The sequence below is a fragment of the Heloderma suspectum genome, chromosome 4 (genome assembly GCF_057233095.1).
Source record: "Heloderma suspectum isolate Gila_16-S chromosome 4, 16-S_ref, whole genome shotgun sequence".
NCBI classification, from domain to species: Eukaryota; Metazoa; Chordata; class Lepidosauria; order Squamata; family Helodermatidae; genus Heloderma; species Heloderma suspectum.
In genome coordinates, this window is record NC_139461.1 from 38,031,394 (window position 1) to 38,057,897 (window position 26,504).

General features: G+C 41.6%; 1 protein-coding gene across 1 annotated transcript in view; it reads right to left on the bottom strand.

Annotated features, from left to right (window-relative positions):
* Positions 1-26,504, bottom strand: part of RIMS2 (regulating synaptic membrane exocytosis 2) — a 616,900-nt gene that overhangs the window by 241,857 nt on the left and 348,539 nt on the right. Inside the window, exon 17 of the mRNA XM_084848966.1 lies at positions 14,524-14,592. Coding sequence (XP_084705092.1) covers positions 14,524-14,592 — 69 coding nt within the window. The remainder of the gene's footprint in view (positions 1-14,523; positions 14,593-26,504) is intronic.

The window sequence follows — 26,504 nt, forward strand, 5'->3', positions numbered from 1 at the left end:
AGAAACCTGTGCCTTTGAAACTCTATCTCAGACTACATCACTAGTCTTCAGGATCCTGCTCCCAGTTTCTGTTTGGATTGTGTCTTGGAACCAAATGCTGGATTTACAACCCTGTGTGTGCTCCTAGTTGAACTAACTGATTTATTGGGACTATAACCTCTATAAAGTTTCCATGCTACAGACTCTAAGGGAGTGCTTGTGTTTCCATCTCATAGAATCATAGAATAGTAGGGTTGGAAGGGGCCTACAAGGCCATTGAGTCCAACCCCCTGCTCAGTGCAGGAATCCAAGTCAGAGCATCATCTCACTACAATAAAGACAGTTGGCTGTTTATTTTAATCTTATGCTAAGTTGTCGGTGTTACAATGGAACCAGGCCTAACGTTTACACCGAACATATTTATTTATTTAATGTCCTGCCTTTCTACCAAAAAACAGCACTCAATGTGGCTACTTCATTTTCCCACTTCATTCCCCATTCACCCAGCTTGGAGAGATCCTTTTTTGTTTTTACCACATGGAATAATTTGGTGTTAGGAGTAAATGTAGACACCTCACTGCTCAGATAATTTATGAACAAATGAAAAAGCACTGATCCCAATACGGATTCTTGAGGTACCCCACTTTTTAATCCTGCTCTTACACCCTCAGTCCCAAGTTCTTGTTGGCCTTTCAGCTCCATGGCTCCACTTCCTAACATTTCATTAAGCACTTACTTTTCAGCCCACTGCTTACTTTATTTATTTTTTATTTACAGGTTGTTCCAAATACTACAAAATCTCCCACTAAGTTGTGTTAACATATAGTTAGTTGTATAACAATTAGAAACAACAATCTCTTTCAGTGGAGGCATGAAAATAACTTTTCCAACACAATCATACCAATTATAATACAATACACTGACTTAACACATATATTTCTGAAGTTGCTAGATCTCCTGGCCTAAGCCTATTCCAATAGTTGATAACAGGCATCCAGCTGATTTGAAGTTTGGATGGAGTTCATTCTTCCCTCCCATAACAGCTTATAACTAGTTATTTTATGGATCACCATAATAGTCCAAATCTTCTTTTTCAGTCCACTGCTTACTACTGTTATCTTTCTTTGAGCCACTCTGACTCTTGACCATTCTTTTTTAATGTTCTAGCCCTCTTGTATGTACCTTACGCCCACTTTTGCCAACAACATGCAGCTTCTGCTGTTATGCCCTATGTGAGCATGACATGTATTCCTTGCCTATCTTTTCCTCAGGTTTCTTCCACATATTTTGCTCCCTTCCTTCATCACCATGACACAGGCCTACCTACCTTATAGGTTCCCTATTTCTTGGGCCCTCTTCCCTTTCAGTTTTGCAATCATCACTGTCCTTATCCACAGTCCTTCCTGACTGTGAGGTTTTAATCCCTAGTAAACTTTTACGACCCTCACAAAAGCTGGTTTGTTTGCCAACATTCTGTTATTGAGTTTCATTACCTCAGCAGTTGAAATGCCAGTGAACATTTGTTGACATCATAGGACTGCTGCCAAGACTGCCAGCAAGATGATATGACAGGGGTGGTAGCATTCCCAGCCCCTTGCATAAGCCTTTGCCGACAGAGGTTGTTGCAGTAAAAGATAATGCCCCACTTATTCTGAATCATTTAATTTCCAAGTAGAAACACAATAACAGTCTATACCAAGAAAATTAAACTATACTATTCAATGCTCAACAGGAGGAAAAATAATTCTTGAAGAAGTAAGAAATACATTTCATAAAGGTGAAGGCAGAGTATGAATGCTAAATTTCATTGTTTCACATTTTAAATAAAGCAGTCCCTCATCTGGAAAATACTACTTTGTGGTATGTTACAGCTAATGTGCTCATAATGCACTTTCACTGGTTCCATGGGGGAGTCCTTTAGCATTACTAACACTTAGTATCTTAATTAAAAATCTGGAAGGTGGGGGAGGTTGCCAACATGCCCATTAAATGTGCTGATTATATTCGAAGGGGAGCTATTACAAATACAAGGCAGAACAGAAAAATCATGAGACAGCCTTAAGAGAGGCACAACCTGGAAAAAGGCAACTTAAAACATCTAAAGTATAAGAATCAGAAAGATTATTTGCAGGACAGTTACCATATCTGTTATATTCAGTGGAAGACATAGATTCACTATAGCCTTACTGAGTTCATGGGATCTCAGCAGCTATAAGGAATGATTTTGGAAAGCTTTGGGAGAGGCCAATTTGTATGCAGACTGAGAAGCAGCAAGAGGCTCTGTTTCCCTTCTCCATGTTGCCTCACCCTAGTCTCTTTTTCCTGACCACAGGTTCCAAAATGGAAAAAAAGCTTTGAGGGGTGATTTAGAGCAGTGGTCTCCAACTTTTTTGATTTCACACCCCTATCAGTAAAAGATCTTTGAGCATGCACCCCCAATATGTGTATATGCATTTATAAATGATATACACGTACTACTTCACTAATATATTATGTATATTATAACATGTACACTAAAATAGAAATTAAAACGGATGAGGTAAAGATGAAATAAATATTTTTAAAATAATTTATTTTATTTATTAAAAAACCTTTTTGCTTTCACTAAAAAAATGTAATAATATTTTTTAGTGAGAGCAATGTGATTGAAGATGCTTCATTATTTTTGAAAATCTTAGTTTAATGCTTTGTGATACAGCATTCAAAGTTCTGGTTCTAAGTTCAGTTTATTTCGATACTTGGTTTTAACGGCTGTCATAGCTGAAAAAGATACCTCACAAAGATACGTAGATACAAATGTTAGAAGTGCATCTAACTGCACTTACTAAATCATGATACTCATTTTTCAATCCCATTGATCAATTATGCAAAGGTTTTTGTTGAAATTCAGCTAGTAAACTTCCATATTCCCTGATGTCAATCAGTTGTTCTTGCAAACTAATCGGAAGGTGTTGCATTTCTATATTTTTAACAAATACCCAAACAGGGTTCAAAACCCAAACAGGTTGGAAATTCTATTTCCATGTTTTTAAGTGTGCTAATATGAGAGTTTTTATAGGTGACACAAACACATCATTTTCGGCAACAAAATCACATACCAATGGAAACATTTCCAAACATCCATTTTCAAAATTCTCTCGTGCTACGGAGCACGAGTTTCTTTTCAAAAGCGGTTACTTTCTCACTGTTAAAGCATCACCTTTACCTTGAAGGGACAGATTAAGTGTGATTTTTTTCAAAGTATCTCCTAGGTAGCATACTGACAGCCGCTTGTCATCACAGAAAAGGTCAGCAAATCTGGCGGAAATTTGCTGTCCTTCGGCAGAATGGCAGCTGCTCTGGTGCCATGGCCGAGCAAGCAACTGTGCCTTCCTCTGCTGTGGCTGGCAGAGACTGGCGCAGTTGCTCTCGGTGGCCGCAGCAGAGGCAGGATAGGATTGGAGAAGAGAGAGAAATGCCATGGAGCAAACTCTTCACATGGAGCTCTCGGCTCCCATCCTATCCTGCTGCCTCTGCTGCCACCATCACTGCACACAATGTCAGCTTTTTGGGGCAGCAGGAGGCTTGTGCACCCTGATGGATCAAGTGGCTTGTGCACCCCAATGGATCATCTTGCACACCCCCTGGGTTGTATGCACCCCACTTTGGAGACCACTGATTTACAGAACCAGGAGGCAGGGTAAGGATCAAACACTTGCTCCCCCTGCCACGCATAACTAAAACCAGAAACTAAAAACCCATATTTTTGCTAAAATCTGGGCATGGGCATTGGGCAGGAATGGGGTGGGGGAAATGGCTGTGAGAGCTATTTAGTTGCAGTTGCAACATATTAGACACAGCAGCAGCTCATTGGATTTGGAGAAAGCACATCAGGTGAAAAGGGGTTTAACTGGAAAGTTGTGCGTGGAGAGGGATTAGACTGGAGCAATCCCTCAACTAGGATGCAGTCATCTGCACAGCAAAAAAATCCTGAACTGTGTAAATGGAAGATTGTTCACTCCCCCAAAATTAAAAGGTATGTTGGGGGGGGGGGGGATATCTTTCATGACGTTGTTGTTGTTGTTGCATGGGTTTATTTATAGTCCCGTCAAATTTCTTACACAGAATAGCAGATTAATCTCTTCAATACAGGATGGTTCTGACATGTATGCCAGCATACCAAACTCTATCATGCAGTTGCTAAACCTGAGAAACACAGCATTAGTTTGCAACTTGAAGCAGAACACCAATAATTAGGTGACGCTAATTCACCACCTTCTGGAAGCACCTATGATATAGGAAAATGTTAAGCAGTTTGCAGAGCACGCAGTTCAATGCACAGCTATTTTAAATAAGCTGCACACTAGGGTATAACCAAAAAATTTCAGCACAGAAAAGAAGGCACTATTACAGCACTGGGAAGATAACTGTTTGTCAGCATCTCTACAAAGGAAGTCTGATCTTCAAAGTGCCCTCCTGGCACAAGACCTATGGTAGTGAATGTGGCTTATACAAGCAGAATATTTAACATCTGGGTTGTATATTTTTTCGCTAAGTAATAATATTAGCCTGACAATGTTCTTGAAAAGATAATGAGACGTTTTCACATCAAATTACAGTACAAACTAGATGAGTATTTTAAACCAAATAAACTACAAAAAGTTAACACCTACCAATTAGGACTGGGAAAACCCCTCATCCTAACAATTTTTGAATTGTTTCCTAGAAGAACTCTCGCCTCTAAGCTTTCAGATGTATTTCCTTCTGATCTGTCATATTCAGGACTGAACATTATGACCTATTGAAGAGTACACTATCTGGCCTCTACCATTATCCTTCCTCTTGATAATGTATATCAAACTATGGCACCAAAGCTAGAACAACCATTTAACACTATTACTATAATGTAGGCTGCCCACCAATTGACTTCTTTACAAAACACTAGAATTTGGGAGAAGGAATTGCACTTATGGTACTATACTACATCCATCTGGTTTGAGACTGATGCTGGAACAAAACCTGGGGAAACTGGCATTCTGTTTTGTGACAACAGGATATATGTCTAGTATTTCTAACTTCTTTACTATTATGTCGAGAACTTTGTCATTTAGACTGTGCAGTGTGCTCTTTGTCCTACTAAACTAATATGCTCTCAAGGTGCTACTAAAATCCAAAATAGTTATTGGCTGCATTCTGATGTTTGTGTGATGAGAACAAGCTGTAGAGAGCCTCAGGCTCATTCACACATCCTGCTCTCCCCTCCCCTGGCATAGCTATGAGGAGTCTGGAAATGTTGACTTGCTGGTCAGATAATCATATGTCACATATATTCATTTGTGCCCCTTTCCATGTTCTTTTGCAATGAGTTTAGGTTGTTTTTTAGGTCTCTTATAGCCTGAGAGACCACAAAAGGAGCTGAAGTTGTTTTGTTATATTGTGGTTTTTCATGAATACAGAATATTACATAACCCCGTCCCGTTTTTGTCATCCCAATATCCCGTTTTTGTCTCAAGTAAATATGGTCAGCCTAGTCTTGACACATGTGATGCATGTATCAAGTTCATAATGTGTCAAGTTCATAATTATCTGATTCAGAATACAATTTTGTCCAGCTTACAATTCCTGTCTCCATTACTAATGAAGTCCCTTGTCCCTAAGGATGGATGAATCTGTTTCAATTTCTACAACTTTTAATTTTTTTGAAGCTTACGTTCATTCCATCCTGTTCCCACATCAGTTTGTGAATTGTTTGGTAAGAAGTCAGCAAATAAATTCATACACATTTTGGCTAACGTATGCCCTTTGTATGTATTTCTCCTAATGTATACATTAAGAGAAATGCATACAAGAACACATATATTAGCAGAAATACATATAAAATGCATCCATTAGCAGGGGACCAGGGGAGGAACCAGGTAACAAAGGGTACAAATCCAAGTTTGCTCCTGATCTGTCTTTCAAGAGAATCCCAGGGGAAAAATAATGTATAACCAGGCCAATTTTATAGAAAGCATAGCTTGGAGTTGAATTCTTGCTTAATCATATGAGACCATAATAATATCAGAACAGCCTCGCTGGATCAGACTAAAGGTTCATCTAGTTTCCTTGGGGTAACTTAAAAGTCTCCATATTAATTCCCAGCATCTCCAATTATACTATGTCAGAGCTGCTTTGGACACTACCTAGCAGTGAAAAAAAAAGTGAGTTATTCATGCACACTAACGGGATGGCAAAGTCTCCTGCTTAAGGCCCTCAGGAACTAGGTCCATCATCTGCTGCTCGTCAGAGTTAACACCATTCAACTAGATGGACCATTGTTTGATTTAATAGCAGGTGGTTCCAATACCAGGCATGTCAAGGCTCTTCAAAAAAAAAAAAAAAAATCACCAACATGATCTCATATAAGAGATATTCAAACTAAAAATGGGACATGATAGGGCTGTATAGAATTATGCATGGTATAGAGAAAGTAGATAGGGTAGAAGTCTCCAACCTTTTTGGGCCCATGGGCACATTTGGGAATTCATGGAACTGCTGTGGGCATCACCACAAAATGGCTCCCAAGAGGATGCAGCTAATCACATAATGGCTGCTGTGGAGGCTTGGCTAGTCAAAGGACAAGTAATTCACCCAAGAAACTGAGTACAAAAAGAGAAAGGGTCTGAACCGTAAAGCCAATCCACATATCTGACCTCACAGAAGCATAACATTTAAGGTTCAATCCTATACATGCTTACATGGAACCCAACGGGAACTACTTCTAAGAAGACCTACATAGGGTTGCTCTGCTCATCCTATCCACCCAGACACTCACATCTTTCCCCAGCCTCAAAGGAAAGGAAAATGCCTCCAGCCCCAAAAGGAGAGAAAAAGTTTTCCCTGCCTTGACCCCAGCCTCAGCCACTTCATTCCCCACTCTGTGTGTGTCTGTGTGTTCCCATGCATTTGTGAAGAATGAGAGAAGGGGCCGGGAAGGGAGAGAAAAGAAGAAAGGCTAGGGGCTTGGAGGAGGAAGAAATAGCAAGATAAAGGGGTGAGAGGGATAGAGAGAGCGAGGCTAGAAGCTGGGGGTGGGATAGCAAGGCGAGGGGACAGAAAGAGTGAGCTGGGAGGGGGAGGAAAGGTGAGGTAAAGAGATGGTGGGGAGGAAGACCAAGGCTAGAGGCTGGGAGTGAGGGAGAAAGAACAAGGCAAAGGGGTAGATGGGAGAGAAAGGGCTGAGGGAGAGAAATAATGAGGCTAGAGGCTGGGAGTGGAAAGAGAGAACGAAGGAGAAATGTCTGCATGGGCAGAAGTCAATCAGGCAGGCCAGGAAACAACTCTTTCCTCCTGTTCCTCCCCACCAAACAGCTGATTAGCAGCAGGTTCAGGAACAGGAAGAAGAACTTGGCACCCTAAAATGTTTCAAGTTATTACATTTAAAGTAATTTTTTGAAGGGGGCAGGGAGTGAGATAGGTAGTTGCTGGGGACCCCTGAGATAGGTATTTGTTTTTCTCCTTCTCTCATAATACTAGAACCTGAGGTCATCCAGGTATTTTGAGTTTTTTCCCGTTTTATTAATCATGGATTTCTGTATTGTATGTGTAAGTTGCTTAGGGACTGCTTTTTGCAGTGGGAAGCAACGCATAATTTTACCGCTACTACTACTAAAGACGACGCAGCTGAATAGTATGAGATTCAGGACAGATAAAAGAAAGGATTTTTTCACACAGTGCATAGTTAAACTATGGAATTAGCTACTACTAGATCATAAGAACATAAGAGCCATGTTGGATCAAGCCAAAGGCCTATCTAGTCCAGCATTCTGTTCACACACTGGCCAACCAGATGATGATGATGATGATATTTATTTATGCCCCACCTTTTCCCCAGTACTGGGACACAAGGTGGCTTACAAACATTAAAACATATACAATGAAAACGTATGAAAATATACAAAAGTTAAAATATAATTAAACAACAATACAATTAAAATTATATTAAAACATTAAAACAGCATTTTAAAACAGCATTTTAGCAGCTTACCCCCAGGTTCCAACTATGTCCCAAAGGCCTGCTGGAACAAGAATGTTATAGCCTGCCTCCGGAAACACACCAAGGAGGAAGCCATCCTAGCCTCCCTGGGAAGGGTGTTCCACAGCCGTGGGGCAGCCACTGAGAAGACCCTCTCCCAGGTTCCCACCAAACATGCCTGTGACATTGGTGAGACTGAGAGAAGGGCCTCCCCAGAAGATCTCAGGACATGGGCAGATCCTAAGGGAGGTTACGGTCTTTCAGATAACCTGGACCAGAGCCATATAGGGCTTTATAGGACATATCCAGCACTTTGAATTGAGCCTGGAAACAGACTGGAAGCCAGTGAAGCTGTTTTAACAAGGGAGTTGTATGCTCCCTGTAGCCAGCCCCAGTCAACAGTCTGGCAGCAGCTCTTTGGACCAACTGCAGTTTCCGAACACTCTTCATAGGCGGCCCCAGGTAGAGCACGTTGCAGTAATCCAAACGGGATGTAACTAAGGCATGTGTCACCATGGCCAGATCAGATATCTCCAGGAACAGGCGCAGTTGACGCACTAGTTTTAACTGTGCAAAAGCACTCCTGGCCACTGCTGAAACCTGAGCATCTAGGCTTAGGGCTGAATCCAGGAGCACCCCCAAACTGGGAACCTGAGTCTTCAGGGGGAGTGCAACCCCATCCAACACAGGCTGAATCCCTATTCCCTGATCTGCCTTTCACCTTACCAGGAGCACCTCTGTCTTAACTGGATTAAGTTTCAATTTGTTCTCCCTCATCTAGTCCATTACTGATACCAAACACTGGTTAAGGACAGAAACAGCTTCCTTGGAATCTGGTGGAAAGGAGTGGTAGAGCTGGGTGTCATCAGCATATTGGTGGCACCGAACTCCAAAACTCCGGACAACCTCGTCCAGCGGTTTCGTGTAGATATTAAATAGCATGGGGGACAGAACAGAACACTGAGGGACCCCACAAGCTAACGGCCATGGAGTCGAACAGGCATCCCCCAACACCACCTTCTGAGTTCGCCCCCCTAGGAAGGAATGGAGCCACCGTAAAACAGTAACTCCAAGTCCCATCCCAGTGAGGCATCCCAGAAGAATGGTCGATGGTATTGAATGCCGCTGAGAGGTCCAGCAGAACTAACAGGGACACACTCCCTCTGTCCAGTTCCCAGCGTAGGTCATCCACCAAGGCAACCAAAGCTGTCTCTGTCCCATACCCAGGCCTGAAACCAGATTGAAATGGATCAAGATAATCCATTTCATCCAGGAACCCCTGGAGCTGGGAGGCCACCACACGCTCTAATACCTTGCCCCAAAATGGTATGTTAGAGACTGGACGATAGTTATCTAGTATGGTGGGGTTCAGGGAAAGCTTTTTCAACAGAGGTCTCACAACCACCTCTTTTAAGCATAATGGAACAATGCTTTGTTCCAGATTGGGATGTCAGAGAATTCCACCACAGATCTCGGTGAGGCCAAATGCACCCCCCAAAATCTGTGGCGGAACGAAGCCCCCCCACCCCCCCACCCCATGAAAGGCGCGCGAAACAGGACACCTACCTGCTGCCGTTCATGCTGACTTGCGAATGGTGGCCGCGGCTGCCATTCGCTTCATCACTATAGCCATGATAGGCTACGTAAGTATTTACGTAGCCTATCACAGCAAAAAAAAGGGAACGCAAATGGCGGCGGCTATGGCAGCTGCCATTTGTGTTCCGTTTTTTTTTTGGCCATGATAGCCTACGCAAATATTTACGTAGGCTATTACGGCAAAAGAGAGGGGTGCAAATGGCGTAGTGACCACCATTTGCGTTCCCCCCTTTTTTTTGCCGTGATAGGCTATGTAAATATTTACGCAACCTATCACAGCAAAAAAAAAAAAAAAGGGAACGCAAATGGCGGCCGCCGTAGCTGCCGCCATTTGCGTTTGCTGTTTTTTGGTGTTTTTTTCTGTGATAGGCTACGTAAATATTTACGTAGCCTATCATGGTAAAATACAGGGACGCAAATGGCTGCGGCTACGGCAGCCGCCATTTGCGTCCCTGCAGGCTGCCTAGCGGCCGGATGTCTGGCTGCGGGCGGCCCCGGCTGGCGGCTCCACAGAATCTCCACAGAGTGGAGCCGGCCAGAGAGAATTTCGGGGGGAGAGACGGAGCGCCTCCCCCCCACTGCGAATGTCACCCTTCGAAAAGGTAAGTGACTTTCGTACATCCCTAGTTACAGAGAGGCATTAACCACTCCCGTTGTCCACTCAGCCAGTCCTCCTCTGACCTCTTTAATAAGCCAGGAGGGGCAAGGATCCAGCATACATGTGGTGTCTCTCACCACTCTTGTCCGCATCCTCGGGCTGCACAAATTAAAAAGAATCCAGATACCCATGGGAAGACCACAAGTAGGACATGAGTGCAACAGCACACTCCCACTTGTGTTCCCAAACAACTGGTATATAGAGGCATACCGCCTCTGAATCTGGAGTTAATATATAGCCATCTCTACTATTAGCATTGACAGCTTTATCCTCCATGAATTTGTGTAATCATGAGTGGGAGGGTGCTATTGCATTCATGTCCTGCTATGGGCTTCCCATAGCCATCTGGTTGGCCATTGAGTGAACAGAATGCTGGTCCAGATAGGCCTTTGGTCTGATCCAGTATGACTATGTTCTTAGGTTCTTAAAAGTCTGTATTAGACAGAAAAACAAGTGGGCTTTATCTAATACAGGTAAAGACATGGAATATAGTGGTTTTAGTGGTACTGGTGAATGTCTTTCTGCTGTTGTTGGACAAAGATCAAATAGTCTTCTATTCCTCCTCTTCCTGGAACTCTTAGTAGCAATATTTAAAACTGCTGAACAATTTATCACTGTTCTTTCTGGCACAATTCAGGAGAATATTCAAAAAGAATTTAAATCTTTCAGAGAGGGAGACATCACCTAAAAAGGATAGCAATGAGAACTGGCTTCGCAGGACCAGGAGGAAAGGCCTCCTAGCTTATGTATCAAGGGACTCACTTATGATTAATACCAACAAGCAGCCTCTAGGATAAATGATAAGCTATACTGGATTGATGTGTCAGTGCCACACTGGTGCCACACTGACCTACTGTCAAGACCCACAGGAGAAGTTCAGACAATAATTCCACTTCAGACACATGGAAGGGGCAGAAACAGTTGTTATCAAAGAACTTGAAAATAATTATTGGAAAACTTAAAATAAACAGATGTCACCTTACTAATCATTATAAAACACATTAATAATAACTAGCAGTAAATGCTTGGTTATCTTTCTAAATTCTCCTTCTAAATTTAAAGGAGAAGACTCTTTCTAAATTCTCCTTTTCTCTTTTACCCTATTCTGACTACACTGACTCTCCTAACTGCCTTAATACTCCTGCCTGACACATATGGTTCTTCACTAACATTATAAAAAGCCTAAGGCATTTACACCTCTCCCAGCTTTATGATGATATATGCCACCTTCTTATAAACAGAAAGTGGCATCTGTAACAAAATGCCCACCTCCTAAGAGGTGACTCCAGAGAATTTATGTTCATGGCTCCAGACAATTTGGAATAGGACCTCTACAGTGCTGTTCAAGCCTTTCCAGGAGGGAGGGGGTTCAAGAGTGGGAAAGGATAAAGGACACCATTTTCCTTCTCTCCTCCCCACCCACTGCCAGCTCAGCAGGCTTTCCCCTGCTCTGCTATACAGCACTAGAGGGATGCCAGCCCTAAACTTCAGTATTTTATAGCTATATAGTGTGTGGTGTGTGGCATGCAGTTCTGGAGATGGTAGAGCATCCTCCCCAGTCTAATCCCCCATTCCAGGATACTTAGTATAAGCTTTCAGGTCTTGAGTCAGTCAATTCACTGTCATCCTTTGCCCTTCTTTTTCCCTTTTTCACCGCTTTTCCACTAATACACAAACATTCTGTTTTACCCCAGCTGTTTGTGTAATGTTTTTAATGTACTTATTACTTTATAATGTTTTTACATTGAATTTTATATTGTATTTTATGTATTCTTTAGGTAAACCACTTAGACATCTTAAGATCTCAAGTGGTATAAAAGTAGTGTGTATGTATGCATGTAAATAAATAAATTCCATGCCTCACATTGTTTTCAGCTACATACTTGATGGATACATTAACAGACATCTGCCTGACCTCTAGTTTCTTTAGACCCTACCCACTCCATGCCCCCACCTTGTGGGCTCAACTGCCACCAACAATGCCATAAGCTCACAGGTTCCCGTCAAGTAGTTTTGCTTTTTTAAAAAAGTCATTTTGTTTTAATTCACAGACCTACGTAGTTCTATATATCTAGGATGTCCCCCGAGTATGTAGAGACTCACTACAGTATTTTTGAATGGCATTATTTTGTTTCCCAATTGACAGGCACTCAACCATGTTAGTGTGCTATTAGAGGGAATTATATAGCATACAAAAAGCAATACATATTACCCTTATATTAAGCTCTTTAGGGAAACCCCACTGTTTGCTTTCTTTGAAGGTCTAGGTGCAATTCCTGGGTCCCTCTTCTTTTGTGTCTGGGCTGTCCTACAGTTCTACTACTTGTTGTGCCAGCTCATCACTTACTCACAAGAGGTGTTGAATATTCATTACAATTCTTTCGTCTTCTTATTATCTTCATGGTGAGAGAGTCCTGTACATTTGCTTTCCTGTCTCTAAAACTCAAATTCAGCCACCCCAAAACCTGGTTCCCTCCAGATGTTTTGGATTTCAACTCCATCAGCCCCAGCCAGTATGGCCAATTGTTCATGAATGCTGGGAGTTGTAGCCCAAAACATCTGGAGGGAACCAAGTTGGGAAAGGCTGCTTTAAATTATGAAAAATGGCTTTAAGCCTTGAGATTTCATTAGTCAGGGGTGTGGAACATGTGGTCCTCCAGATGTTGGATTACAATTCCCATCATCCCTGACCATTGGCCATGGTGGCTGGGGCCAATGAGAGTTGAAGTTCAACAGCATCTGGACCCCACCCCTGCTCTAGTTGTCGAAATGTGGTTTCATTCTGTTGCTTCTCAAGTTTAATTTTGCCTTCTGTAGCTTTGTTGCAAACCAGATTTTACTTTTCTTATGCCACTTTCAATTTAGCTTGTGGAGATGCCATCTCCTTCTGCTGTTCTTTCTCTTTCGCCTGTACTGACTAATTTTCTTCCTATGAATAAGCAAGGATCTCACCAAACTGGTCAGATCTACAAGGCTTTCCCAAAAAATATCCTTTGAGGTATAGCATGTGATTTATTCCCTGGTCTATACCTTTCTTTAGAATTCACTCACACAAGTCTAGCTTCTTCAGGATGAATAAAGCTGTCAACTGCATGATTTGGCTGGTTCTGAATAACTTTAAATTGTTGTTTGAAAAGGTCTTTCCACCACTGTTTGAGTTAGGAAAACAGACTATGATTTCCTGATTCATTTTTTACACTTGCATTTTTTGAGTCTAATACACAATGTAACTTTCCCTGGCATATATGAGCCTTTTGTACCTGGGTTTTCCAATGTAAGGACTTTCACCTGGTGCAACATCAAATGACTGGGATGTCTGTGGTGCTCTTTCTGTTACCCAGTGTAATGTCTCTCAACTTGACAACTCTCAACACGTCTCTATAAAGCCCACTTCTCTACATCTCTGACAAAATGGGTTGCTAATGAGAAAGTGTGCTGGTACAGAATCATAAACCAAAAATAAAACCTGGCTTATGATTCTGGCTTGTTAGGACAGCAACAAGCAAGGGATCCCAGTTTAGATGTAATACTTAACAAACCATGAACACAAGTTTCCTGGTTTAACTGCTCCTGCTGGCAGGAGGAACCATGCAGGAGCAATCGGGCAGCAGGCACAAGAATGCATGCTCCTTCCCAATAAGCCAGAATCCTGAAGAATACTGATTTATCATTATGTCCAAATCAACTCAATATGTATCAGGTGAAGTTAACTGGGCTGGATTCCGAGGAAAGCAAGTGGTAGTAATAGCAATAGCAAATCAGTTCAAATTTTTACCAAATATTTAGAAGATCGGAAGACACAATAGTTTTTCCAATCACATTTTGTTTGTTATGCATGAATGCACGTAATTTGCAGTGCTTGCTAGTTCAAGCTAGACAAAACATGAAAAGGATTTGAATATTTAACTTTAATATTTAACTTTTATATTTCTCATTTTTCTCTAGATTTAAATAGCTTATGAATGTTTTCATTTTAATAAGTGTGCCTCTACAACTGATAGTTTTCTAAGTTTCTCACTCTTATGATGCCATTACTTCATTATTTCCATAAGCAGCATAAAATATCTGAAATCACAAAATAATAAATATCTAAAATATTTCAACATATATTGTTAAAGAAATACTTCAGATATCATACAAATACAAAAGTACTAATATGAACCCTTTCTATGTCCCATTCACAGTGAAGTTATCTCATGGCATTTCTAAAATGAACAAGAAGACTTTTTGTTTAAACACTTTTGTGGAAAAGAGAATCATAGCAGAGTTCAATACAATGTGTCTATAAATTTGTTACCTGACACTACTCCTATTCCATCATCACAATCATAGTCCGAGACTTCACTATCACTTATTCGTTTGGACCCTGAAAAAAAGAGAGAGAGATAGGATTAATTATAGTTATTATATTAAATGAGTGCTACATTTATTGAAGTTTACTTATAATCATTAATAAGGCTCAATAGCTTTGTACGTATTCATTTGTCTCCTGTAAGAAAAATTATAGCTGTGGACATACGTAAAAAGTACTATTTTAAATATTACAAGAAGAGGCACAGCACTTACTAAAATAAGAGCTTAATCATCAAAAGCAAATTCTACTCCATTAGTAAAGTTTAAGAATAGGTGACATAAGAAAAAACATACTAGGCTCTAGTTTAATTTTATACAGGCAAGTTTACCGTCTTCTCTGTTTTCCTCAGAGTAGAAGAAAGATTGTCCAAGAGTTTACAACCCACCACATTTAACTTATTTGTCAACAGTACAAGAATCCTATTGGGCAGGAGAAAACAAGTTACCCCTCTTTGAGAATGCAAATAAGATACGAAAGGACTAGCATGGAGCTGGGTAAGTAAAGATGCTGAACAGATTGTATCTTTTACATATATATCCCTCAACAGTTGTGTAGGTAGGTCTCAAATGCAGTGGGAAAAAACCATGGGGAACACAGAATAAGCTCCTCCCTTCTTCCATTCATGCAAGGACCAAGGGGGCTGTTGTTCAATGTAGAATGAAATACAGCATAACCAAAGGGGCCATCTGGGCAAGGCTTTGGGGTAGAGGTCCAGGGCTCAGCCGAATGAGCAGAAGGGCCACCAAATGCAGCAGGGATGGCATACTGACATAAGTGTAGATTACAATTTAAGCCCAGAGCCTAAAATCAGCTAACTGTACCACTGAGCATAACCTTAATTAAATACATCCTTCCTCTTGAACACCAGGGCTATGCTTTTGACAGAGCAACCATTTAGTGTATGATTAGAGCCCAGTACTTTGGGTATAAACATAAAAAACATTCTACCATTGGATATAATTTCAGTTAACCTACTTTATCCCAAAACTGTGGAACTGCATTACAAGGGTATTATTAACAACGATGTATTCCTGCCAGTACAAAGGTTTCTAACTTCTCCACAGCAGTCTCACTCCAGGGTTCAATACAGACTTAATGCCATCTATCGTCAACAATTATTAAAGGAATGGGAATGGACCACAAGACTATGTGCTCATTACCTTCCTATCACTTCTTAGGCAAATTCCCTTTGCTGCCCCTTACCATGGTTTGGTGACATCTACATTGAAAACAGGAGGGAAGAGAAGCAGGGATATTCTACCGCCTTTGGCCCTCCCTCAACTGTCACCTAGTAGAAGCCATTTCAGCAGGCTGCAGAGCAGCCTTGGCCCTCCCTCAGCAGTCACCAGAGGCAGCCATTCCATCAGGCTGCAGAGCAGAAGGAGGAAAGAGAAGCACAGATATTGTATCTTCCTGACCGTTAGAGCAATACGACAATGGAACCAGTTACCTAGGGAGGTGGTGAGCTCTCCCACACTGGAGGCGTTCAAGACGAGGCTGGACAGCCATCTGTCAGGGATGCTCTGACTTGGATTCCTGCATTGAGCAGGGAGTTGAACTCGATGGCCTTGTAGGCCCCTTCCAACCCTACTATTCTATGATTCTATGATTCTATGTATCCTCTCTGCTGAGAGACCAGTTGCCTTTGGCCATCCCAACTGGGCATTATAATAACTGTAACCTGAACTTGCTTTTTTTCTCCTCCCTCCCCATCCTTTACATGTCATGTCTTAAATTTAGATGGTATACCTGAGGGTAGGTACTGTCACACTATTTATCTTTGTAAGCCGCTCATTTAAATGCTTTAAATAAACAAACAAACAAAAACCCTATGCTTAATGTTAACCATGATTTGTTCATAACCTAACATTTAAAACCAGTGTTTGAAGCTGATTAGAAAACTTAAATTGGAAGTAAGTCCGGATTACTTTTAACTTTGGTTAACTTGAGTGTAAACATCATGTTGAACCATGGTTAAGAGGGCAGTGTAATTAATATGAGAGATAGAAGGGACTGGCAAGAGAGGCGTCATCCTTTGACCTGTCCTCGATGCTTTGCTATAACTGAGCATATGTAAGCATGTTCTTTGGGTGATGAGAGCCACACTGAGCAAAAAAGTATAAGGAGAATTCTGTCAGTAAGTTTTAAGAACTATTAAAAGCCAATGTTTGTATAAAAAGGCAATTATAACTTTGTTTCATCAGACCTAGGACTCCAGAATGACATAAATCTCAAGATTTATTCCTAACATAGAGATTAAGGGATGTGGACAAACACAGCTTCAGGTATAGGTGTTTAGAATCAGAACTATACAGCAGAAAAAATGCAAAGGAAGTATAGATCTAATGCTTAGCAGCTAATTATTACTCTTAACAGAAGATGCAGATACTAAATTGCTCTGTATTCTATTTTCTTTTTATGTTCCATGTCTCTTCCTCAGAGCCCCGCAAAGCAACTTACAGAAAAACAAAAAGAACAAGAACATAAAATCACATTAACAAGTTAAAAAACTATAGTTCTTAAAATAATACATTTTAAATAATATACTCAAACATCACAAAACATGACCAGAGATAGGCGAGGGTTAGGACTGGAAAAGAGCAACTGAAAGAACATAAAACTAGTTTCAGATTATTGTCATTTTGAGGCTGAATTCATGAACTGAACATGTTGCATTTGAATAGGTATGTAAATCAGTTGATGAATTATATAGTACAACACACAACAGGACTCACATCAAGAATAAGAGATATTTAAACATTCATGGACCAGAAAGAAGAGCTGAAATGGCTTAACAATATACATCCTATCTTTGTTTTTCAACGCATAAAAGGAAGACAGATAGGTAAAAATCAAATCCTTGACTGAAGAACCAGAAAAATTGCACTGTTCTATCATTCCTTGTACTATTTTAAAGCAATGCTTTTGTAAGTACCTAAAAGAAAAATAAATAATGGCTGGAAGAACAAATAAACAAAAAAAAAATATTTTCTTCTTTGACACTGTAGTAGTTTTCATGGATAAAAGTAGAAAATGTAATGTACCCTGACACTAGCAAGGCTTTCCAAACAATTCCACCCAATAAATTTGAGCTGGGGAACATTGGCTGGAAGACCTTGGTATCAAGTTAATACACAGCTTGTAAAAATCTAAGAATGAAATAATATGAATGGACTCTAACTGGGAAGCAATGGGTTAGATTCAGAATAAGTTAACTGAACTTCAGTCCCACTGAAATCAGTGGGGCAAGTCCATTATAATTTAGCTTGTCTAATTGATTTTAATGGGAACTAAGTTCAATCCAACTCAATATAAACTGGAGTCCCAGGAGAATCACTGCTGGGTTCTGGGTTCTTGTTCAACATTGCTCTTAATAAATTTGATGAAAGAAGAGTCTGTGCTATTTGCATAAAATATGCGGATAGCACAGAGTTGGAAAAGATAACTATTCCTGAAGGTAGAATTAAGATTCACTATGATATGATAAATTGAAAAACTGAGATGTAAAAGAAAAGGCAAATATAAAATGCTAAACAAGTTGATGGCGGGGGGGATAAACAAATATTGGACAAAGATTATAATTATAAAGCAGCTTTTCTGCAAAGTAGCTAGATTTGATAGAAGAGATAACAATATGAACGAATTTTAGCAAAGGAGCAAAAATGAAAAATACTTCCATATAATAGGATGCAGCTGGAATACTATAACTAGTTTAAGCAGAATAAGGAGGACAACCTGTAGAGGATTTGAGAACAACAAAGATTATGCTAGAGAAAGATTAAAGAATGTGATTAACATTTGAGAAAGAGACTTGATAAATAATTACATAGGCCAATTTCTAGCCTCCATATTGTGGTCATGCTTCAGGTTCCAGCATGCTGTCCTCTCATCTCCTGTAGAGGCATGTGCAGCTTAAAATGGCAATGTGGTTAAATAATAATGGAGGTGGTACCTCCACATGCAGAGCAAGGCACTGCATCCATTGTTTCTATCAACAGTACCGCAACCATTACCTCCACAAAGGGCTGGCCCACATTGAGGGAAATAAGGTGGATAAGCCAATGACACCCATGTATTAAGGTCTGAAAATGGCACAGAAAATATGTAAATCACACTGTACGATTAGGTACAGATGTCTGAAGATGACACAGAAAACTCTTTAGTGTGTAGTGGGTGGAATTTGATTATAAAAGTGGAGTATTATTTTTACTGATCACTCAGCAGGGCGATTACAAATTCATATTAATACTAAACATTTATTGATGCTTTACTGATAGTAAGTTATTTATACTGAGTGGAAAGGCATTATCCTCAATAGTATTTTACCTACTTGGTTTTGCATTAGTAATAGAGAGCTTCGGCTATTGGGCGGTATAGAAATGAAATGAAATGAAATAAATAAATAAATAATTTTTAATAAGTCACAGCATAGTGTAGAGGCACAATTTTTATTTTTTAACAAAACTCTCAAAAACTATGGGATATAATCAATGTACTTACTAATATTGTTATATACACCCTCACACAGTCATAACAAATAGAATTCAGACAATCACTGGATTTTTCAGCAAAACACTTATAGTGCTAAGCAACTAAAATTAGAAATAATGCAAATCCACAGAGCAAATTACCAGTTGAACTGTGCACAAAGTAGCAGAAGCACATCAATAACATAAAATAAACTCTGTATATGTATGCAAGCAATAAACAGCATGCTTATAATTTACCTGAATTATATGAATATAAGCCTTTATCTGGAAAACAAATGTTAAAATGAAGTGATATCAGAAAAAATACATGAAGTCTTGGCATGCAACAGGGATGTTTATAATCTGGAGGCTTAGGCATAGATAACTGCAATCACAGTTTTTATATGGAAGAGCAGTTATGAATTACCTAGTTAAAGCTTTACAGTACAATCCTATGCATGTTTACTCGATGGTAAATCCTACTGTGTGCAATAGGGCTAAGTAATTTAATAATCCTAGTAATTTAGAATTGCAGTCAAAGAGTTTATTTTTAATATCCATACAAACCAGAACACAACATTATGCAAAATGAACTACAAAACACAATTCCTGTGAGGATTATATTATTTTCAATGTAATCGAACGGCAGTACCTCTTCTGTCCACATGCAAGTGGGACCCACCACTAGCACAATGGGGAGCTAGCAGTGCTTAAAGCAACTGGAAAAGAGCGGAAACACTAATTTCTGGAACAGGGCAGATCAGTGGACCTTACAGAAGGGAGCTCTGTTGACCTGTCCTGATTCGGAAACAAGTGCTTCTGCTAGTTTCTGGGGTTGCTTTGGGAAGTGCTAAGTCACCATTATCCTAGAAGTAGGTCTCCTGCCCTAATGGAATGAGTAGGAGTGCAGTACTCATTCTGTAAAAGAAAGAGTAGGATCCAGTACATTCAGAATATGTACTGCATACTGCCCTAAGTAACTAACAATGCAGTCCTCAGCAAGTTATATGTACTGGACAGGGATAGAATTGCCACTATATCCCTTATGCTGGTGGATAAAACATTATGGCACCATAGGAAGTTTATGGTAATATAATATTACTACCAGAATTACACAATCAGTACTAGTTCACTGCTATACTAGGAGTACAAAGGATAAAAATAGAAGAAGGGGGCATGGCAGTTAGGAGCAAAGCTTAATCAGATTCCTAAGCTAACTCAGAAATTGGTTTTTGTCAGGTTTCCCAATCCCCACAGTGCACATGCTGAGGCAATCTCACACCAGATACCCAATCAGTGAGATTTCTTTATTACAGGAAATCTCACGGCAAAAGCTTAATGGTTACATTCTTTAGAAATCATATAGCTGATGGTCAGTAGCTATAGGCTCTATGCAATTCCAGAACAGTTCAAAGCTAAACACTACTTCCATGACTGAGATCCTCATCAACATGCTTTCCCCATTGTCATTCTCCACGGTTCTGAACACAAGGGAAGGGACTCTGGACTCCTAGGTACCTAATCCAGGCAATCCTGTCACAGAGTTCCAACCCCAGCAATGGAAAGGGAATGATTCCTGGAGTGAACCTATCAGGAATCAAGGGATAACTTCTTGAAGGGCCTAAACAAACCACACCCATAGAGAGTCCAACTTTGAATCTTTTGTTGATAACTCTAGGCTACATGGTCAATGCCTGTCAAGATCAAAGTAAGGGTAATCCCAGACACACAGGGAGTTCCGTGCCACCACTTTCGCATTGGTAGGGATGTACGAAAGTCACTTACCTTTTCTAAGGGTGACATTTGCGGTGGGGGGGAGGCGCTCTGTCCCTCCCCCCAAAATTCTCTCCAGCTGGCTCCACTCCGCCGAGATTCTGTGGAGCCACCGGCTGGGGCCGCCCGCAGCCGGACATCCAGCCGCTGGGCAGCCTGCAGGGACGCAAATGGCGGCTGCTGTAGCCACCGCCATTTGCATCCCTGTATTTTGCCGTGATAGGCTATGTAAATATTTACGTCGCCTATCACGGCAAAAAACAAAACAGCAGACGCAAATGGCGGCGGCTACGGCGGCCGCCTTTTGCGTTCCCTTTTTCTTGCCATTTTAGCCTACATAAATATTTACGTAGGCTATTATGGCAACAACAACGAAAAGGAACACAAATGGCGTAGTGGCTGCCATTTGCGTTCCCCTTTTTTTTTGGCCATAATAGCCTACATAAATGTTTACGTAGGCTAAAACAGCCACAAAAAAAAAAAAGGGAACGCAAATGGTGGTGGCCATAGCCGCCACCATTTGCATTCGCTGTTTTTTTCTTTTTTTTCCATGAAAGGCTACGTAAATACTTACGTAGCCTATCACGGCGTCCCTGCATTAGCCATGATAGGCTACGTAATTATTTACGTAGCCTATCACGGCTATGATGAGGAAGCGAATGGCAGCTGCATTCGCAAAGCAGCGCGAACGGTAGGGACGTCGGAGAATTTCTCCATAAATCTCTGGGAGGCCAAATGCCAACGCATTCGGCCCCCTGAAATTGGTGGGGAAATTTTCCAACACCCCCCGCCCCCCCCCGGGATGGGACTTATCTCGCGCGAATGTCCCTCGCGGCGGCGGGTCCCGGCGGTGTGGCGGCGGCGGCCGGTCTTCCGACCAGCTGCCACCACCACCATTTCCAAGTAAAGTGTAAAAAAAAAAAACCCGTGATAGGCTACGTAAAGATTTACGTAGCCTATCACGGCTAGATTTTCAAAGTCAGCCGTGATAGGCTACGTAAATCTTTACGTAGCCTATCACGGCTGACTTTGGAAAAAAAAAAAAAGCGCGTACGCAAAATGGTGGCGCCCTTATTTTCACCGTAGTCTACATAAATCTTTACGTAGACTACCCGTGCCCAAATAAGGAACGCAAATGGCGGCACCCATGGGCGCCATTTGCGTACGCGCTTTTTCCCCCCAAAGTCAGCCGTGATAGGCTACGTAAAGATTTACGCAGCCTATCACGGCTGACTTTGAAAATCTAGCCGTGATAGGCTACGCAAATCTTTACGTACCTATCACTTTTTCTTTTTTTTTTACACTTTACTTTTTTCTTTCGCGGCCGGGGAGACGAGGCGCTCCCCCCCGGCCAGAATTTCGGCTGGGAGGGGCGGGGCGCCTCCCCACCCGCCAAGAACTTTGGGGGGAGAACCGGAGTGCCTCCCCCCCTCCGAAAAAAGCTCCGGGACCAGGTAAGGGACTTTCGTCCATCCTTAGCGAACGGCAGCAGGTAAGTGCTCCGTTTTGTGCGCCTTTCGTGGGGTTGGGGGGCGGGGGGCTTCGTTCTGCCACGGATTTCGGGGGGCCGAATGCACTGGCATTCAGCCTCACCAAGATCCGTGGCGGAATTCTCTGACAGCTCTACGGATTGGGAAGTCCACACTGCATGCATCCAGGCAGAGGAAAGTCCAAAAGTCGTAGATCAAACCCAGCCTGCCAGTATCCTGAGCTGACAACAAACAGACATACACAATCCACAGCAATGAGAGTTGAAGTCTATGAAAAGCCTCACAGTACTTTTCATGGCAAGTCCTTAACAATCTAAAGTTCCAGTCCCTGTGCAGACTGCCTCCAAAAGCACAGACGATGATTTATCCAAATAGAGAAGGCTTTGGGTAATGAAGATGAGATGTACCTAGCAAAGGCTTTTCACCTTTGCATCAGCTTAAAAGGGAAGGCATGACTGTAAGACACCCCCTCCAGATCCCTTGACAGGCAAGCGACTTTAGCCTTTCAGCAAGGCCTCTGTCTAAACAGGGTGTCACTACTCAGCCCTCCAGCTGTGATGCTTCAACCTGGCAACCCTTCTGCAAACCCCACCCCACCTCTGTGCGGTCCTCACAGCCAGCTTCCAGCCTCCCTGCCTGCCACGGCCAGACCAGCAGGTTGACAGGGAGTTGGGTGAGTCCCCCTGGCTCTGCTCTGGGAACACTGACAGAGAGAAGCTCACACAGATTCTAACATTCCAGAGGCTGAACAGGCCCAAGTGCTTCCAGGCAACTTCTAATCAAGTCTTGGCTATAACCTACAAGGCCCTGACAGTTCTGTCCCTAATGACAGTGTAAAGTCATGCCAACAATAGGTGGAGTATTTGAAACCACTCCCATTGCAATCAGTGGAGTGCCCAAGAAGATGACTGCCCACCACCTCCTCCCCCATATCCTCATATCAGAGGACAGGATTCTAACTAACTCAGTAGGAAATCACGTCAAACCACCCATATGTCCCGACAGGGAATACAGCTCATGCATCAAGACATGTGATTATGCTATTCTGCTCCTATACCTAAGAACTATTCACTCTGCAAAAACATTAAACAGCCAAGGATAACAATAAAGTAAGAAGGATGGCACTTAACTTATCAGATCCCTTATAGCAGGCTTGTCCGATCTGGGTCTTCCAGATGGTTTGTTCTTCAATCCCCATCAGTTCCAGCCAGCATGGCCAATATTCAGGATTGCTGGGGGTTGTAGTCCAAAACATCTGGAGGACATCAGGCTGGGGAAGGCTGCCTTAGAGGTACCTCTGCCTCAGGACCACTGGTACAAGCACCCACCAGGAGTTTCAAATGGGCAGTCCTATAGAGGTAATCAGGTGTGGTGGAATCACCACCTTTTCTATCCATCACCCCCATGTAACCCAAGAAAACAGGTATTTGTGAAAAGCATTCAAACTTCCATGGCCTTCGTCAACCACGAAACCAACGACCGAGATCGCTATCAGACCGACTACACCTGGCTCTTTGAAGGCAGCATGCCTCTCATGCCTGGCATGTGCTGGAACGATGACGCCATCTGCTACATCGGACCAATCTGGACCAAGAAGCCACACGTGGAGGAATACCAACACTGTGACATTAGCCACACCAGGGTGATGGCCTTCAGCCAGCCTCCCCCCCAGATCTTCATCAAGATCCAGCCCAGCCCACCCTTGTTGGGACCAACACAGCCATTGACGCCTTCACAGTTGACGCTTACCTCAAGCAGGAAGCCCACTGCATAGTCACCTACAGCATCAAGTGGGAGACCAAACCAGCCAACAAGTACACCAACAACCTCCCGCCTCAGTATGCTCCCAGACTGGCTGGGCCTCGCTACTTCACCCCCACTGAGAAGGGGCACATGATCAAGAGCAGTTTTGGCAGTGGCTGGGATTACGAGAATGTACACTGAGCGTGCTCGAGATGGAGGTGGCCACAGCCTTGATTACCTTGCATTATTATCCCATGCTTCATTCATAAAATTTGTAAAAACTACAGAAATAAACTCAATAGTTTGAGCAGCAATACAAGTCTATGAGTCCTTCATGTCTCACATCTCATACTTTGATTAGCCATACACAAACACTTCCCCTTTTTATGCAAGTCTTCCTGTGGTTAGCCATTTCCTCCTTCCAGCCACTCCTTTCATTTTTATTTTTAGCTGATCTGCAAGTCTTTCTATCCCTGCCCCTGATATAGGGAAACAGTGTACTGGCCCTACAGCCCTCCATTACTCAATAGGTAGAATGTACCATTGATCACAAACTCCTCAAATTCAGGTGAGTTTCTACCATGCACTAGTGAAGACAACAGAGAATATGTCACTTTTTCCCCCTTTTTTTTTTAACACAGAGAACTTTACTCTATTCATTGTTACTGCTGGCCAAACTCATGTTTCCATGCAGGATCAGAGTATGGAGCAGAACAACTTGGAGGCAAAGTTCCAATAGAACTCCCAACAAGGGATGGTCGCGCATTGCCTCAATAACATTATCTTCCGTAACCATTAAAAATCAGAAATTAAACACAGAAGTATTTAAACACTCTGCCGTCACTCGCACTCCCCGCTTCTTTTTTTGTGCCCCCAATTCCATCCATCATTTCATGGTTAGCCCTGACATCGGAATCAGACAGACTTTGATCTGTGCAAACCATAGCTTGCCTCCCAACTGGAACTGAAACATATTTCAAACTATGTTTTCCAATTCTGGTATGTAGGCAAATTATGGTTTGTGCGAACTGTAATTTTACCTGATTCAGATGTAATGGCAATTTATGGTTTGCACAAACCAAAAAGTGAATCAAAGCACATAGGATGGGTGGGGAGAGGAAGCCTGCAAGCCTAAGGTGAGGATGTTATGAGCCAAGCTAATGTCATATAAACAATGTTCTCAGAATCTGTCACTATGAATTTTGAAAACCTATGATGGAAAATTTGAAGTATACCATAGATCAGCTATATTTTCTATAGTCACCCTAATTTTTCTCTACTGGACAAACTTTTTTTTGACATTATTTTAACTTCAGGCACCTTATAATGAGCTTTAATATCACTGCACCTTGTTCAATACCATTTTTGTTGAATTACAGATCAATCCTACACAAGGTTTCTGAAGTAAGACCCACTGAGTCAATATGATTTCCTCCCAAGTAAGTGTGCATAGGATTGCAGCCTCAAATAACTCATTCATGAGTTATAGTACAAATTATAGTTATATCTCCTGGGTAGAAATGATTCCAACAAACAAATCAACATAACATGCCCAAGAGACTGATTCCATAAAAATATGTAAAAGCATGAAAGAGAAAAAATGTATGTCATTATTTTACTTATATATATATATATATATATATATATACTTTAATACATTATCCACGATGGAGCCTCTGTTGCCAAACAAATGAAGTTACAATAATACTTCATACTGGGCTAGTCCAAAAATTGGTAACAGTACAATAAAATGATTGCCCCAAACTCAAGCTCATTCTCATTTTCGCTTATATTACATTTTCTTATGAATAATAACTCTGTGTAGAGCACTCTTGGGGAAGTTTGTTTGTTTGTTTAAAACATTTGCATCCCGCCCTATATCATTAAGATCTCAGGGCGGCATACAGATAAAATCAATTTAAACAGTATAAAACAAAAAATAATTTAAACAGCTAAAAACATATTAAACCACAAAACAAGCTAATACCAATTAAAATCTAAAACAATAAAACAGTTAAAACAGTGCGCTACTTTAGGGCCCCTCAAAGCCTCTAGTAAAAATCCATGTTTTTACTTGGTGCCGAAATGAGACCAATGTCTGCTCCAATAGGGCCTCCAAGGGGAGGGCCTTCCACAACTGGGGTGCCACAGCGGAGATGCCCTCTCCCACATCCCACCATAGTATATGTCTCACACTGGAGAGACGTAGAGGAGGGCCCCTCCAATAGATCTCAGTCCTCGGGCAGGCATATATAGGGAGAGGTACTCCCTCAAATATCGAGGTCCCAAGCTGCTTAGTGCTTTAAATGTCATCACCAGAACCTTGAATTTCAACCAGAAGTGTATTGGCAGCCAGTGGAATTCCTTTAAAACTGGTGTTATGTGATCTTTATGAGAAGTTCCAGTCAGCAGTCTAGCTGCTGCATTTTGCACTAGCTGCAACTTCCAA